The 18,177-nt window shown below is 41.9% G+C and overlaps 1 protein-coding gene and 1 long non-coding RNA gene across 4 annotated transcripts in view; both read right to left on the minus strand.

Annotated features, from left to right (window-relative positions):
• The window catches only part of LOC106654940 (kazrin), a 69,784-nt gene that overhangs the window by 15,975 nt on the left and 35,632 nt on the right, over nucleotides 1-18,177 (minus strand). For all 3 annotated transcript variants that reach the window (XM_023458513.1, XM_023458514.1, XM_023458515.1), the window contains exon 2: nucleotides 15,384-15,496. In XM_023458513.1, coding sequence (XP_023314281.1) covers nucleotides 15,384-15,410 — 27 coding nt within the window. In that variant the 5' untranslated portion in view covers nucleotides 15,411-15,496. The remainder of the gene's footprint in view (nucleotides 1-15,383; nucleotides 15,497-18,177) is intronic.
• On the minus strand, nucleotides 8,539-9,783 carry LOC106654941. The gene is made up of 3 exons (XR_001339438.2): nucleotides 9,651-9,783; nucleotides 9,270-9,384; nucleotides 8,539-9,199 (listed from the first exon to the last, which is right to left on the minus strand). It is a non-coding gene; the product is annotated as an uncharacterized LOC106654941 (long non-coding RNA).

Consider the following 18,177-nt stretch of genomic DNA (forward strand, 5'->3'; position numbering starts at 1 on the left):
CGAATGGATCTAACTATATCTCTTTTCTATCTCTCTCTCTGTGCCTCGCATATATACACCCACACATAGAGAGAGACACTTATTGCACTCGGGCGTAAGCAACAGTGTGGCTTCTCGAAAATCAAACAAACAGTAATCTTCGGGTCCATTTTGGCTATCTCCCAAAAAGCTCGTGTGCTTGCACGCGCGCGCTAATGCGAACGTGAACTTGTTGCATTTTATGCGTGCGCGAGAAACGGAAGGATCCGTTTTTCATCCCCCGCGCGCGCGCAAGGGCGGACGAAGAGAGAGAGAGCGAGCGAGAGAAGAGATTACACGCGCGTTACCCACGTTGAAAAATACGGGGCTTTTTATCCTGCTATACGTATAGTAGTGCATAAAAGAAAAAGAAATGGGAAGATCTCTTTTACGCTTGAATAATATATAAAATGCATTTGGCCAGCTACAGCTGCGTGGACGGACGGGCAGGCAGGCAGGCACGTGCTGAAGTCTAGCTCGCGCGCATTCGTTTTTGCTCTCAGCGAGCGAGCCGGCCAGCGAGTAGTAGTAAGCACACGCGAGAAGACCGATTGCCTCGACTCGCGCGAAAAAAAGGTCGAGCAGTAGTCGAGCGAGAAAAAAAATATTAATATACATGCCGGGTCAGGCTCTCTCGCCTTGTGCGCGTGTACATACATATACACGATCATCGTACGTATACGTAACACATTCACTTGTGTGTACCGAGCAAATCACCCATCTAAGCAATTCGACTCACGTCACACAGTGGGCTATATGCTTTATACATACGTATACATACACGGAAAGATATCATGCAGTATAGTCGTGTCCCGAAAACTTTGCTACTGCTGCTACTACTGCCTTTGCGTTGTGTTGTAAGCTACACTGCGTGCTGTTGCGGAGGGCGCCGCGCTAGGTATGGTAGGTATGGTACTGTAGTAGGGCGGGCACACGAGCAACTTGTGGGCTGCTGCTTGTGGCCTTTTGACTTTGCTGACGAGTTTCCGTGCGCGATACTACTCTCTCTCTCTTTCTCTCGCTCGTCGGCAAAAGCTCGCCACCCGGATCAGGCCAATGATGGATTAACAAGCTGCTAAACCTTAATTCGACGCGAGAGCTGGCTATACGTATATTTCGCGCGGGGCTGCTTTTGTTTCTCTCGACGAGATGTTCATCTATATAAGGATATAGCGAGAGATTCGAATCGTACAAACGCACACACGTACGTATTGTACGTAATGTACGTATAGCGCAGTCGAGTGTGTGTGCGCGAGGACCATTCCGAGTGTAATATTCTCAGCGGTACATGGGCGAATTCCTCGAGCTTTCAGGAGCTTTAATACGCATACACGTCTATATACGACTGCTGCAGTGTGTATTCCTTTGACTCCTATTAAAAGGAGCGCGTTGGATTCGTCTTCGCACTAGCTGACTGCAGTTTCGCATTCACACACAGTAGTAGCAGAAGCAGTAGCAAAGCAGCATAGAGAGAGAGCGAGAGAGTCGTTGTCTCGAATGAAATTACTCGCGAAAGGCTTCTCGCGCGTTAATCGTAAGCTAGCTAGCTCTATCCGAGCAATTACGCGCTTCCTCCTAAATCGCCCCCCGCGCTCAGCACGGCTCGCACCTTTGTACGCGGGATATGTAGTATAAAGCCCCCTGAGCGAACGTAAAATTATTCATCCCAAAGAAAAATCTGCTGCTGCCCTCGAGTGCGCGAGTCAGTGTGTGTGGGTGTGTGTGTGTGGGATGTGTAAGTGTGTATTTTTTTTAGGTCAGGTATGTGTCGCTTACAGGCTGCTGCAGCTGCTGTGCGCGAAATAATAATTCTGGCCTGCACGTAGAGTACGTACAAAGCCGAAGCGCCGCGCCGGCCTCAGCCTCATATAACCCTGGCACACGTCAGCACTTGTATAAGAGCTCGCACACGCGCGGACACACACGGACACGAACACGGACACGGTATAATTCTTTTTACAAATTTATGCATTTTATTATATATATTATGTTTTCGCGTAGCTCACACACACACTCACTCACACACGGGTGCAGAGAGAGCTTGCATATGCCGTGTGTAATAATGATGAAGTCGGCTGCTGCAAGCTCTTCTGTCGAAAGCAAGTAAAAAAAGAGAGAGAGGGAAAGAAACGAGTGGAGAAGAAGCAGTTGAATTTATTATATATGAAATTGCAATCCTCTAAAAGTCTATGTGAGCCCTAGCATCTCTCCTATCTCGCCGAACGCGCTCGAAGAAGCATAGTAGTAGTAGTAGTAGTCGACCGTCGGCTCGGGCGACGACGACGACGACGACGACGACGAAGAGAGAGAGAGAGAGAAGGCAAAGTAGAAGGAAGATAAGGAAAGCAACTTCTTTCTCGCTGCTCCTTATACCGACTCACTCTTAACCGTCCCAGGCTATTACGTCGTATCATAAGAATATATATGCAGAGAGGGAGGAAAATGCAGAAAAAAAAAAAAATAAAGAGAGAAAGGGAACGGGGGAGAGTCATAGTGAAGTTTGGAGTTGACGTTTTCCGCGATGTTGCTTTCTGTTATGCCGTCGCGTCCTCCTGCGCGCGTTATATTTTTCAGGACATTGCCAAGAAATTGTCACTTATCAAACTTACGCTTTGGCAAATATATACATACACGCGCACAAGGTCCGCGATTCTATATACTCCCCCATGAATATTATTTGCCAAGAGGGTTCTTTTTTTTCATTTTTGCCGTTTAAGCGTTATTCGATGAATCTATAATCGCCGTCTGTGTGTGCGCGCGCGTGTGTGTGTAGGTATCGATGCGTTCACGCCCCATTGACCGCTGATACCCCGGTCGGGCTCGGGCTCGTTTTTTTTTGCTGCTCCACGTGTATTATATAGATTTACAAAAGCGATATAGAGAGTGGGCAAAAAAAAACAACAACAGAGGCGATCGAGGGGGTGGGTACTATATACACTATATTGTATAGACTCGTAAATTGTTTACTAAACGACACGACGCCGTGTGTCCCGCTCGTGTGTGTGTGCATATAGCTTTTCAATAATTGAATTGGGGAAAAGCGTCGAATACACGTATCGTCATCATCATCGTCGTCATCATCGACTTGATTATCAAAGAGGCACCGTTCGCACGCAGAGACGTTTTGTATGAGTTGCCGCTTCCACGAGTATGTATGTAGGTACTCTGCTCTATAACACACGAAGGAACGGAGTTTGTGAAAATACTATAGACTTTGCGGGCGACGATGGGGGCAAGATTGAAACCACCACCACATCGTGTGTGTGTATGACGCTGTGCTCTCGCTCTCTCTCTCTCTCGGAGCGTAGAAATTTCGACCTCCGGCAGCCTCATCTTACTTTGATTGAACTCGATGGTCGTCGTCGTCGTCGTCGTCGTCGTCGTCGTCGTCGTCGTTGCCGCCTCTACTATATAGTACTATATGAAGCTGTGTGAATGGCAATTTTCAGTTATACGTGTAGACGTGCCAGAGAAAATTCGTAACTCAGTTATTCGAAACTTTGTGCTACAGAAACTGAGGCCGGCCGTCGCCGCACTCCTATATACCCAGGCTGATGTAATTTATGTAATATATATATATCTCGTGACTCGCATCTTTGTGTGTACGTTAGCCCTTTTTTGACGACATCGTTATGACGAAAAGAGAGAGAGAAAGAGAGAAAGAAACTAGAATCTAGCCTCTGACAGTTTGCTCAAGAGTAATGAGAAACGGACTTGGCAAGCTCGACTGACCCACTGGTATTATATGCTCTCTCTCTCTACGCCGCGGAGAGCTTGCAGCGAGTACGTAGTAAAAGAAGAGACTGCGGCTCGAGTCGGCCGCCCCGCCCCTATATAAAATACGAAAGAGATCAATGAGGCTACTCACTGCGAGAGAGCTGCCTAGACGCGATGAATAATAACAAAGATGATAATGATGATGATCGTCGACGAGAGCGAGCCGAGCATTTCAACTTGCGAAGAAATGGAGTAGTCTCGAGCTTTTCGAGTGGAATCGTTCCAACTCTGCGCTCTCTCGCTTTGACGGGGGCAGAAATGCGCGGCTTTTAGGTGTGGTTTTCTCTCTCTCTCGCGTGTTTAGATTGATGCTTTATGCCATTAAATATAAATATTCCAATTTCCTCGTACGTCGTCGCGTTTTACGGTACAAACTGACGCGACTTTTCATGCTCGCGTCGTTTAAACGCACACACTAATGTCACGCGCGAAACTTATTCAATAGTTGAGCAGCGTGTATGAAATTAATCGAGAAAGACCTCGAGAGAAAAACGAAGGCGGAAAGTGAGTAGCAGACTCGATGATAGACGGTTGTGGCGGCTTTAATACGATTCGTATATGAGCGCGCGACGCGGATCGATATTAGGGCGAGTCGACGACGCATTAAGCTCCACATTGTTTTTCAATGCTAACACATCGAATGAGTCGTAAAAAAGGCCACCGCCGCCGCCGCCGCCGCCGATGCAACAAACATGTGTTCCATACGTACAACTTGTTTCGTTCGAACTTGCTACTATGACTGCAAACTTTCTCATCGTGCGCGCCCAGCACTCAGTTCTGCGCAGAAGTAATTTTATAGCCTATTGAAATTATTAAAGCTCTCTCTTCTGTTTTTTTTCTACTTTTTAGCTGCCTGCCTTTTTTTTATATACGCAATGAACGCGCAACTCCCTTCGTTAATTCAGTCTCTCTCTCCACCAACGACGACGACCAGGGGGTGGGTAGAGTAGCTTTTTTTCCTTTCCTCTCCTATTCTACCTTCTTTTCTCTTCTTATTGGACGTCTTTGACCCTGGGAGAGCAGCAGCTCCTTTGTGAATAATTCAACGAGCGTCTCGCGATATTTTCTACTCGTTCTCGGATTTTCTGCTCACGTCGAATTGTCGCAACTCGTGCGTATTGACTTTGTTTCGCCCGGGCTAGACACAAGCTATATAGACACACACGAGAGCAGGTTAGAACACGGAAAGTTTTTCATCGTGTTTTTCGTTTCGTTCGACAATTTTTTTAATTATAAAATTGACGTACTTGGCTGTGATTCGCGAAAAAAAGGGAAAAGAGGGGAAAAAAATTCACCGTGTCTGTGCGAACTAACGCCCGAGTATCCTATGCACTCCCCCATCCTACGTAGCGGAAGAAAACACGTAAAAAAAATTTCGCGCAAGAATGCGCCTGGCTCGTACCGAAAAATGCACGAATGCAAAGTGGCCGCGAAGTAGTGCGCAGAGAGAGAGCGCAAAGAGAGAAGTTTCTCCATATGACTAGCTCTCGCTATGTGACTCCGGGCTCATGCACGCCAGCAGCTTCTTTTTTTTCATTTTTTGCTCATATTCTTTACCTTCTCAGATATGAAGACAGCGTCGGCGGTAGCATGAGCAGCAGCAGTTGAAGGCACGGGGGAAAAAGCTCCAAGGCATTGTGCTAAAAATTTTAAGGGTGTACGTACGTATCGAGAGTAGACGAAATGGCGAAATACACTTTTCAGTCTTGAGAGACGAGAGCGCAAAAAGGCGCACGGGCTTCGGTAATTGTGGAACAGGGTATTTACCTGGAAATATGACAGGCGATGAGAGAAAGCTAGCGCGTGCAATAAAGCTCGATACAATGAAATTTATTTCCAATATGTAGTTTAGTTACCAAGCCTTTATTGCGAGAGCTGCCGCGCGCGGCTACATGAGGGGGTGAGAAAATCAAGTTTATATTGCTCCGCCACTGCCGCGCGAGCTGCTGCTGCTAAGAAAGTGAAGAACAAGAGAGAACTAGTCGTGCGTTTCACGTAATCTATTACATAAAAGCTCCTCTCTCACTGTATGTGGAAAACTATATGAATAAGAAACACAAACGTATAAAGGTTTTATAACTTTGAGAATACAATAACGTTGAAAATACGAGTAGAGCAGTAGCTAGCTCACGCGTACGACAAACAAAATTTGATTTATATAAGTCCGCAAGCACAAAATATATTGAGAAAGAAAAGAGAGAGAGAGTGGAACGAATCAAGCGATAAACTTTTTCCTTCTTTCTTTTTTTCCTTTCTCAGATCCTAGACGCACGCACGAGCCGGTGGCTGGCTGCGCACGACAAAACAAAAAGAAAATTTGATTCGGCTAGTAGTTCTTTGCCTTAAATAAATAGGGATAAACACGATGAAAATGAGATATATATACAAGATGCGGTGGTACGCGTGCTGCAAACGTTTACGTGTATGGTTCGTCAGTAAGCCTTGAGAGACTCAACACGTATACCGCCAATCCACCCATGGGGGGCTTTTCCTCGTTGCCGAAGTAGACTTTTCTCATGCGCGTCTCTCTAATTCTTTGCATTTTTTATAACCCCTGCTCGTACATCTCTCTTAATTTCTCTCTCTCTCTTGTGCGCGCGGCGCATTAGTTTCGCTCCCTACACCCATCTCGGAATTATTTGTAGATATCGACTTTTACGCGAAACTTTTCCATATAAAATATAGCCCAAAAAACTTTTCGCATCAGCTTTTTACGTATGACTTGGCTCGCGGAGTGAAAAAAACAAAAAAAAAGAAAAATTGGAAAAAGAAGAAGCTACTCTATATATATGCGTTATTTTTCGCACGCCGTAGCAGGAAAAAAAGCCCAGAGTTCAACGACCTGTGAATACTTTCACGAGAGAGAGAGAGATGTTTCGCAACGTATATAGCACACGATACTACGCTTGGGAAAACCACTTTTCGTCAAACAACTCACCGGTATCGGTCTCGCTCATCTTCTGCTGCTGCACATTTATCTTCCGCGGGAACTCGCGATGCAACCCGTGTCGTAATTTTCGCTTCGAAACCTCGTCTCTCTCTCTCTCTCTCTCTGTCTCCTTCTCTCCCCTTTTTTTCAATATTATAATAATCGACTTCTTTGCAAGAACACGAGTGGCCTCTTCGGAGGGCAATTTTTTGCACTTCAATGCGCGAGATAAACGTCTTTTTTCTTTTGCGAGCTCGGCAGGGTTGGGTCGGTAAAGGGATAATTTCTTAGACGTAGATTAGCCGCGTACGGATATACACTCTGAGAGCATGGAGGGTCGAGTGCGCGCGCGCATGCATATAACTCCCTATATATAATAACCAACGAATGGAGTCTGAGGGAGGGTCGAAAGAGACACTACCGAGAGTCAATCTGTTGCAAATTTTTTTCCCTCACAGAAGCTCATCTTCTACACTTCTACTGCCTCTACGGTTGGCTCGTGCCACTCGTAAATTTAGAATTAAATAGGGGAAAAGATCAAGACGCAAGACCACTCTGGCAAAATTAAGAAGTTAATCGCCAAAAATTTTTTTACATAATGTTCTTTTCCGTGAATCGCATATAACATGATTAAAATAGATAAAAATTTAATATTTATTTGCTAGCCAACTTATATCAAGCTTGTAAGGTCTGGTATAATCGAAAATGAATGCTAATAAAATAAAACATTTAATTCATTCAAAATGATAAATGTTTAAACATGATATGAACGACTTTATCCAAAAATAAAAGAAGACGATACTTCATTTTCAAGATGCAACTTTTAAAATACTCTTCATTCAAGTGCGAAAGTATTACAAGAAACTAAGTACTTCAAGCCTCTGAAAGAGCGCGATGGACGATCTCAGAAATTCTTATAAAATTTGTGGACATGTATGAAGTCAGTAGAAAAAAAATTATTTGATCATTCGGTTTCACAGAGAATCGATTACATGCGTTATACACATTTATATGCTGCGCAAGCGTATATTGACCTACCTAGTTGATCGTAAGAAATCAATTATGACGAAATAATGTCTTTCTATTATGGGATACACCATGTGCTTTGCACTGGGTGTGCACAAAGGTCCATACTTATAGAGCTTCATTTTCAAAAATTGATACTGTTGAATTTTCTCCGTATAAGGAAAACCGTTAATGGAGTCAACATGCGAAGTTTAGGAATCAATTTTGCTTTAACGCAAAGATTTTCTGCTAACATATCGATACAGAGTAGGAAAAATTGTTTATATTTTAGTTCATGTAAGAAAGGTAAGTTCAAAGTTTTTTGCCTCCTCATAGAGGAAGTTATGTGATAGGCTTGAAAATGAGATTTGGAACCAGACCTTGTCGGACAATTTCAATCAAAATTTAAAAATGAAATATAAATTTTCCCTTTAACAACCAAACCCTTTCATTAATATAATTTTTTATGAGGAAGCTCTTTGCCAATAAATTGGCAGCGGTTTTTAAATCACGACAAAATTAATGACATTTTCAGGTACTTTATTGTTCTTCGCGAAGAGATTTTCCAAAATTACATAGAGTAAACATGTGAGTGTAGAAGTCCAAATTTTGTCTACATGTCTCGGAAGAAACCTCACGCTCCTAGGGTTTACTTTTATTATGTACTGAATCTATGTGTCTTTTTAAGTTTGTCTGGTATCCAAATAATTTTTTACAAATGTCACATTCAAAGAGTTTGCTGGGATTATGTACTGCATTTATGAGAGCTTTGAGGTGACTTTTTTGTCCAAATAATTTATGACAAATGTCACACTCGAGGAGTTTGCTACGATCATGTACTGTACTTATGTGAACATTCAGATGACTTTTCTGTGCAAATGATTTGTAACAAACGTCACACTCGGAGGGTCTGTTACGATCATGTACTCCATTGATATGATCTTTGAGGTGATGTTTCTGCCCAAATGATTTGTGACAAATCTCACAATCGAAAGGTTTGCTACGATTATGTTTTGTCATCGCATGTCATTCAAGTTTCAACTGATTTCCAAATAATTTGTGACAAATCTTACACTTAAAAGGCCTAGTTCTTTTATGTATCGTATTGATATGCATTTTTAGACTCGTCTCTTCTTTATAAATTTTTTGACACAAATTACATTTATGAGATAATTTGGTTCGATTTATTTTTTTCAGTATTTTGACTTCCTCGGTTTCGACAAGCTTCGAACAGGAATTTTCTTGAAATCGACTGTTATTTTCGTAGTTGAATCCTTTTCTTATTAAAATTAATAGCATTTTTTCTTGCAAGTAATTGTTCTGAGTTTCATTTTCTTTTTTCACAAAAGGAAGCCAACTTTGATATTCAGTTTTGCAGACAGTTTTTGATACAGACTTTGGTTCAAGTTTGACATGTTTGCATTCCAAATCTATGAATATTCGTTCATTCAACTCATTTATGTGATTTGCCTAAAATTAAAATTTTTTAATAGTTTTTGATAGCGGAAAAAAAGAACTTAATTACAATCATTGAACTCACTGGCGATTTATAAAATGTAAATGTGTCAAAGTTTTCATTTTTGCAAGTGTCCACCAGATCGAAAATATTCTCGTTGCCTGCATCCGGTTAAGTATCGTTTGGCTCTTCCTTCACCCTGCATAATCGAATCCGATGAAGCGATTGTTTAAAAAAATAGGGAAGTTAGACCAGTGATTGATGATTTTAGAATGTATACGACGAAAAACGATTAAAAGTATATTTGTATAATAAGTGAATTATGCATCTCGTTTCTCGTGTCTGGTTGCCATGTAACAAGGAAATAGTGTAATTATTGCATATCCAAAAGAGGTCATTTATTGGTCGAAGGCGGTCAATAACTGGTTCAAGTACCCTATTTTAGTATGCATAAAAAAGTTATACCTAAAAGAGTCCTCTCTGCTTTCCATGACTTGCTTGATTATAGTGTAATCCCTGTGACTTTTCGCGATTTGAGGTTATATGTTTTAGGTAGTGAACACTGTTCCTCGATATCACCAATTTATAAACACTTGTTTACTGCACGAATTCCTCACTAGCGACTGTTCGCGCTACTCATTATTAACCAGGTGAACCTGCGATTATGATAACTACTTATTTTCTCCTTCCACTATCGACTGGTGATGCGCAGTTATTCACTGCGATACACAGAGGCACTCGCACGTCTTTGAAACTATACCAAAATGAATGACACGCTATAATGAACATTTCATTCTTGAAGGCGCAGAATTATCTTACACATATACGCAAAATATGCTGTGAAATATTCCTCACGGTTTATTTTAATACGATTCGATGTCTCATTTTCGAGAAAACGTCTACAGACATTTGTCAAAAATCCAAAATGTAAACAATATTTTTCTTTTTCTATTTTTCTTAAGTAGGAAGCAACAATGTAACGTATTCTTAGTTCTTTCTATTTCATTGTTAACATTGAACAGTTTTAATGATTTGCCAGCTTCGATGCGATTAAACTGTCGGATTTAATTAGATTTTAATAAAATCTCTCTATATGGCTTAATCCGTTGTTTAGTCAAACTTCCTCCAACATACAAAGTAAAATTCCGATACGCGCTTGTATTTTCGGTCGATCGATACACGCGCGCTCCGCAGAATTATGACTTAAGCCCGGCATGGTCTTCTCATAAAACGTTGCAATCAAGCCGGCTCATATTGAAAAAAAGCCTCATTACACTGCTCGGTACATAATATATGGCAAGATATAATTTTATTCGTTAGTAGCTAAGGGACGTTCCTGGGGAAATTAAAAATTGGAAAAGCTATTTCCTGGTCGGACAAACGATTCCTCCGGACCCGAGTCATTACGTAAGAGTTAGAATAAATTGATTGCGATAGTGCGAGAATTTTTCCAATTTTTATTATTACATACAGTTTCATAATCATCTTGTACGTACAATATCAATTTATATAAGTAGATACAAAATAGTACCCATGATAATGAAACTTTATGAAAGTGCAAAGAAGATATCTCTCGATCAAATTTTAATTTTTCACCTAGCTCGCATAAGTGCGCAATTTTCATTAATGAGTTAGCACATCCACAGGGATTTTGGTTTCCGCAAAGTTGAAGTAAAAATAACGATAAATATACGTAAACGTTGTTGAGTGCCTGGCGAACGAAAGACAACAACAGCAACATTAACAACAATGAAAATTTGGAGAGAAAGTGAGAGATAAGCCGATGGCAGGTAAGTGTTAACTATAAACCAAACAACAACGCGGCACACAGAATCTGTGTAAACAACAGATAAGAGCGACAAGCAGAAGCAGTAGCAGAAAGTACACCTCGTAAAAAAGAATTAAAACATGCTGCGTTATTTTTTGTTACCCCACTCAATGGGCAACTATTTGTCTTGGCTGAATAGTTTAAGACCAAGACTAACTAGGATATAAACTTTTTTAATGAACCTTTAATCCTTAATCCCCAAGAAGAAATTCATTTAGCTCAGGACGGTATCTCACCTTTTGCGATTTATAATGCAAGTTTACTCCTTCTTCGTTTTTTTTCTAGTTTTTCATCGCGATAGCAAATTGTTTTTCGCTGGAAATTTAATCCATCATCCCGACGTGCATGTGTGTGTGCGTGTGTGTACCTCACCTAATCCGCAATTTAAAGCGAACCTCCGAATGGCAATTCCTTGATAGCAGTTTTGAATATAAATCTATCGCTTAGAACCTATGTTCGGGCGGCCGTGTGCAGGGGTAAAACTTGTCATTTCTCCTTGGGCTATTAATTTTCATCTCGACGCGTACAACAAGTCCAAAGCCTCGGCGGCGCAGCAAGACAAACGCGTTAGAGAGAGAATCCGGTGCACTGCTATACTAGCTGCGCGCACTGCACACTGCAATGCGATTCATTAGCGTCATCCCCCCGGCCCCGATGGTGTGCGGTATATATACGTGTGGCTTGTTCGCGTAATGAAAAGCGGTTATCAGCTCTAGCCTCGACGAGGAGAACGACGACGCTCCACTGGATCTTCTCTCTCTCTCTCTCTCTCTCTATATGTATACGCGCGGGCTGCTGCTCTATTCGGAGGACCATCAATGAATGGACTAATGGATTAGCTTCTTTCGAGGATGTACTCCAAGCGTGTGCGGGTCGATAAATCTTGCACAAAAAAACGGGCGGCAGCAGCAGACGTGTCTCTACAAACTAAATAAAGCTTTTTTTGCGCGCACAAAATTAAAGAAGCCCATCGATTTAGCAGCAGCAGCAGCAGAAGCAGCAAACCCGAGTAGTAATATGGTTGAACGATCTCCACCCCCCGCTCTCGGTGTGGCAGCTCGAAGCACGTAAGGTGCAGCATAGTTGTTGAAACTATTTCGTACATGTAGTACGGCGCAGATACCTAGACTCAGTGAGTCCGCAATGAATACTCACAGCCGCAGCACACAGCACACACACACAGTCTGATATATCCAATGAAACGCATGTATAGAGGCCAGAGTGAAAATCGTAATCTTCAAACAAACGCGAGACTCGATCGATCGCTTCTCTTATACCCCTTTCGCCTCTATCTCTATCCAAACTCAACCTATAGTACCCTCTGATGCTCAGTGTGTGTATGTGTGTGTGTGTGTGTGTGTGTGTGTGTGTGTGCTTTGCGAAATTCCATAAATTAGCATGCTTCTACACTTGCTCTCCCGCTCGAGCTCCATACTATATCTTTATCTTCCACACTATCCTCTGCATAGACCGGTCTAGTCTAGGTAAATATATTCCGTGTACGCCTCTCTCTCTCTCTCGATTCGGCGTGCTGCACTATACGTATATATAAAGCTCGTCTCTGCTGCTTTGCCTGCTCTCTCGCCATAGGCAATCGCGTGTGAACTATTGTCACGAACGCCCGCCTTCGTATAGTAGTAGTTATATATGCATATGCGGATCTCTCTTCTTTGTATGTGTGTGTGTATAACGCAGTACCAAAGCCGATTATAGCTCGCTCGCGACGCGACGCGTGTTTATATTGTATAAATGAAAAATATTCCATGTCCGGCGCATTATACGGATCGGCTTATGTTACTTCGATACTTCGCTGATGCTGATGGTGCTGCCGTTACTGCATTTTTGCATTTTGCTTGTTATACTCTCTTTACTCCGTGGCTCGTTCATGACGCGCTGCCTGTATTATATACATAAGCTAGTTTTGACGATGAATTATCACCAGCCGCGTGCCGGGGATTTAAATTGCCAATGGACGCGAGCACCACACTGCCTTTAATAAGCCTTCCTCTAATCGCGCATTTCTCATGTCAGACTTCACCGTTGTACAGCTGCTATGCACTTCTACATAAAACGAGGAGAGTGAGAGCTTTTTTTCACCTAAATTTAACACACTTCTATGTAATCGATTCACGTCGAATCGCTCACAGAGCCAAGCTAGTTGCGCATTTGATATTCTGATTTTCAGACCATCGCGCATGCATTTGTTCTCGTTCTCGTTCTATTATACAAAAGCGCGGAAAACTTTTCAGCAAATAGATTTAAGACACTGTGAATCGTAATAAAAGCTGCCAACTGTACAGAGATTTTCTTCGCCTCGAGGGTTTTGAATGTACCGCGCACTAGAGAGAGAGAGAGAGAGAGAGAGAGAGAGAGAGAGAGAGAAAGAGAGAGGTAAGTAAAACTTTGTTAAAAGGACTAAATGAATAATTATGATAAACTGTTCCTACTATGTACTGCCATTATGAAACTGCAAAAAGGCAACACTGCTTCGCGTTTTTTTCTTTTTTCCTCTCTCTCTCTCTCTCTCTCTCTCGTGTATCATCAATTTAAGAGTGGTACACGCTTTATAAAGCACATTTTTGATGAGCTTTTCATAAAAATCCAACCATCTCCGTACCGCCACTGCCTCTCTTTTAATTTAATTTCACTTACAATTGACTGGCCTGAATGAGTGAATGAAGCACAATTTTTTCATCTCTCTCGCGTAACACAGTGACTATTTGAATTTCAAAAGTATACTCGAGCAAAATATTTACCGCGCACGAGAGTCACAAATAACGAATCCTCGCGAGACGCTAGCTGGAAAATACTTGGAAAAAATCATCGCGGTCGATCCATCTTCATTTTCGCAGCTCCGTCAAAATTACGATGGCCATAACTGCGGCTAATACTTATTGACACGAACGCGGCAGCCGACAATGGGCAACCACCACCGAAGTAACATAAAAAGAGAAAGAAAAAATGAGCAGAATGAAAACCGATAACACTGCAGAGAGCAGCAGCAGCGGCTACAAGTTCAAGTGGCTAGACTCTGATATATTTACATGCTTTTCACGTGTAGTAACTCTCGTGAACGCCAAACGAAATTCCTGCGGTATTAGGTACGTACGTGATGATAGCACATCCAAGGGATGTAGCAGCGAGCTGGCAACACGCGCGTAGAGTAGATGAAAAGCAGACAGGCACGAGCCGCTGCTGGTTTGCTTTTTTTCCTTCTTCTCTCGCCCCTTTTATCTCTCTCGTGCCACGAGCGTGACGACGCGCGCACGGGCGTTCAGACTCGCGGGATTTTTCTCGCTCGCTTATATATTGAAAAGTATCGACTAGACGAGTGAGCGCGAGAGACGGAGGAAAAAAGAGAGAGAAAAAAGGCGAAGAATGCTTATTTAATAATTGACAGCGAGGTTCATGCGAGCGGCGTTTCATACTACTCGCGCAATCATTAGTTAATGCAAAAGCGAAACTTCATCGATGTGTTCTCGCGGGTGCGATGCAATACCCACGAGTAGGAAAAAGATTAAAGACAAAGTTCGCTGGGGTTTGAGCCTGCACGCGTTATCATACGAGTTCAGAGGGTATATAATTGCAATTAAAAATTTCGCGATTCATAACGACGATAATTTCAAAACACAGCTCCGATACGTTTGTTACAAACGTTTTGTGCAAAAATAATTATGAAAATGGCAGCAGCTACGCAGCCGCGCGTCCGAGCGGAAAAATAATAACGATGATGGCATGTGAATGATAAACCGTATAAATGCGCAACGAGGTCATGTGGTACGAACGCGCGCGCGCGCTCACACGCGTTTCGATGAAATACGTGCCTGGACTTTTCAATCTGGTTTCCCTTGGCGTGAATATATATGTGTGTGCGTGTGTGTACGCGCGCGCATTAATTAATAGGCTCGAATGTATATATCATACCTGTATACAGTACCCAATCTTTGAATAGACTAATACGAGTACAAATTTGCTCTCGGGCGCGATAAGCAACGATACAATATTGTACCCGCTATTATACAGAAGATATCTCGATTCATGCTCCGAGGCATTCGAACTTTGCACTCAGTGGCACAGGGTGTACCAGCAACTCGCAGCAGCGGCAGCTATATACCTTCGTTTTAAACATTTCTGCCATTATGAAGAACTTTAAGTGCTATAAATTTGCTGAAAAAAAATGTAGGTCATACACACTCTCGAGCGATGCTTGCCCCGAGTGCAGTTAGTTCAAAAACATTTGGTTTTGCATCGGGGGTGGGCTTTTCAAAGGCAGCCGCGGTCACTACTTCAAGCGCGGTTGGAAAATTTTACCCTGCGTATATAAATGTATACTCGCGCAAGTTTAAAGAAATATATCATCGTTTGCTCACCTGAGCATCTGCAAAGATGCGGCGCATTAAGAGGAGAGCCGATTTCGCTGCAACGACATTGTTAATACGTGACTCGTCACTCGATGACGGCAATTGGTTCAGGCTTTTCAGAGCTGCAAAAATAATAACAACAATTCAAATTAATAATGCCACGATCGTGTGCGTTTAATACGAATAAATGAATCAATAATATACATTAAGATAATTAAAATACGCACGAGTGGCATGTACAGAATAATATATGTGCGGTGGGTACGTATTGGTATTTTACGTGACTATGAATTTAACGAGCCAAATATGATAGCGACAATGTGGAATCGGTTCGCTTCATCATATTATTCAAGGGACAGTGCAAAACTTCAACGATATCTCTGGGAGAAATTCTTAACATTTTATAGCTAGTTTTTGGCTAACGAAAAAATTGGCATGGTCAATAAAAAAACAATTTAATAAATTAACAATTTAATAAACCCGTGCTTTGACTTATATAATTATATTTACTTTACCAGTTGCATATTTACCGATAAAAGAGTACACGCCATCTAGTGGCGGAGCTTCAAAGTATTTACAGTGGTTGAAAACTAGTCTTAATTTTTTGAAATAAATGAATTGTCATTTTCAAGTCATTTAAAGGACGTTTAATATTTGTAATATGATAGTAGCTGGAAAATCGTAAAAAACAAGCCTTTTAATGATGAGGTATTTTAAAACATTGAAAACATTGGTCGTGATTTCTTCACTGGGTCATTATTTTTATTGAGAAATGAATTGTGGTAACGATTTAAGTAACTCTATAGAAAAGAAAGTAAACACTTAAAGGTATCATTCGCCACCTCTGTGTTACGTTACTCTGAACAGTTTCAGGTTATTTAATATTTATATGCAGATTTTAATCATTCCGAAGTAACGATCTTGCACGAAGAAAAATCAAGCCTATGAGTAAGAAGATCGATTGAATATTAAAATTTATACATTCGCAATTTAGACTTTTGAATTCTCTTATTATTCTCGACTGATTAATGCAAAAGATCCTCTTACATAATACGTCGTTTTATATTGGCTTGAAATATCGGCGAATAAACCGAAGCTCGGTTAAGGGTGTCATTCGTCTTCTGCTCTCTTGACATTTTGCACTTTGCTACAGCTCGAACACACTAAATTTAATATTTCTCTATTGTAAAAGGAAGAATAATAAGAATCTATATCTGTGTGGCAATCGGAAGGAATCATCGAAATGAAATAGTGTCCTAAATACCGAAAGAAATAGCAATCGCAATCTTCTATATGTCTCTCTTTCTCTTACATATAGCTCGAGCGGTGAAATTTTAATAAAACCACAAGTGCGCTATAGCTATATCACAACCCTGTGCGCGCGCGCAGAACCGCATTATTGAAGCTAGAACGGTTTGAGTGACGGTGGTTCGCCACGCAAAAATAAAATAAAATAAAGTATACATAAATTCGTGACTTAGCTAGACGAGCTAACTACCCGTTCGATGCTGCTGCGGTGGTTTCGCACGGGGAAGATAGTGGATTTTGTTCTTCTTCGATTCGGTCTTGGCACGCGCAATTCAACGAGAGAAGCGTATCGGGAGTGTTCAATTTCCAAATCACGCAAGAAGTAGCAGCGGTATAATCTTGAGAGCGATATAAATAATTATCAAAACTGGAAATTGAAAAATAGACGCGTGGAAAAGTGTCGAGCGGCTTAATAACCGGTACATTTGGAATGTAAGCTTCGCAAAAATGCATAAAAAATGTCGCGCACATACGCACGGACGCGCACGGCCGACAAGATGAAGACATATATATAGAGACAGAGAGAAAGACCCGGAGCAGTCGTATGTATATGCAGCAGCAGCAGGCGCTCGTGAGCGAACGAAGCCATCCGTTTTCATAGCAGGTGGTGTAGACTGTCGCGCGCAAAGGCGGGCGAGGCAGCAGCAGCTACGTCGCACGCAGTAATACGCGTGTATTTCTCCGTGAATTTAGCACTACACGCAACTGCAGCAGCAGCCAAGAGAGGATAGAGAGAGAGAGAGAGAGAGAGAGAGAGATGCATCGCGCGAATGCGGACGAATTTCTCTCTTCTCTCTCGTTGCTGCTGCAGCTTTTCTTCAAAAGCGGCAAAACTCGTATACGCACAGAGTCATCGGCTTCTAATGCTGTTTCATCTTGTTAACTCGTCTTCGTCGTCTAGTTGCTGTTGCTGCTGCCGCTGCTCTAATATAAAAGCTAGAATATAACGATATGACTGCGTGTGCTGTGAGCAGTACAGTATGAAAAGAAACAACAAAAAAAACGACTCGGTGCAAATCTAGTAAATTGTAGAAATATTTTTATTGTTAACTCTCGCGAAAAAACGAAAGGCAAATATTATAATTTATACACGCACGTTCTCCAGCTGTAGCTGCAAATGTGCAGTTATAAAGAATTGCTTTGCGAGAGCGAGAGAGACAATTTTGAATTCTACAACTTACACGTACGTGTATTAAGAAAAAAGAAAAACAATTACTATGAGAGAGTAGGGCGAGTGGTAGTAGTAGTAGTATACACACTTGAAGCGCAAGTGCAGCGATTCTTAAACTCTCTTGCCAGGCAGGTATAGGTTCTCTCTTTTCTGGGTTAACTTTTAACGTCGAGGTACGCGCGCGCTTGTTGCCGCTCTCTCGTAATTAATGGAAAATTCTTGCTACACGAGTTGCTGTACCTATATGTACATAGAGAGAGAGAGAGAGAGAGACTTTTCTCGCGCGCGAATGACACTCTCATTAAATGAGGAACAGCTTGGGAC

This window comes from Trichogramma pretiosum, unplaced genomic scaffold, assembly GCF_000599845.2.
Source record: "Trichogramma pretiosum strain Unisexual culture from Peru unplaced genomic scaffold, Tpre_2.0 scaffold46, whole genome shotgun sequence".
NCBI lineage: Eukaryota > Metazoa > Arthropoda > Insecta > Hymenoptera > Trichogrammatidae > Trichogramma > Trichogramma pretiosum.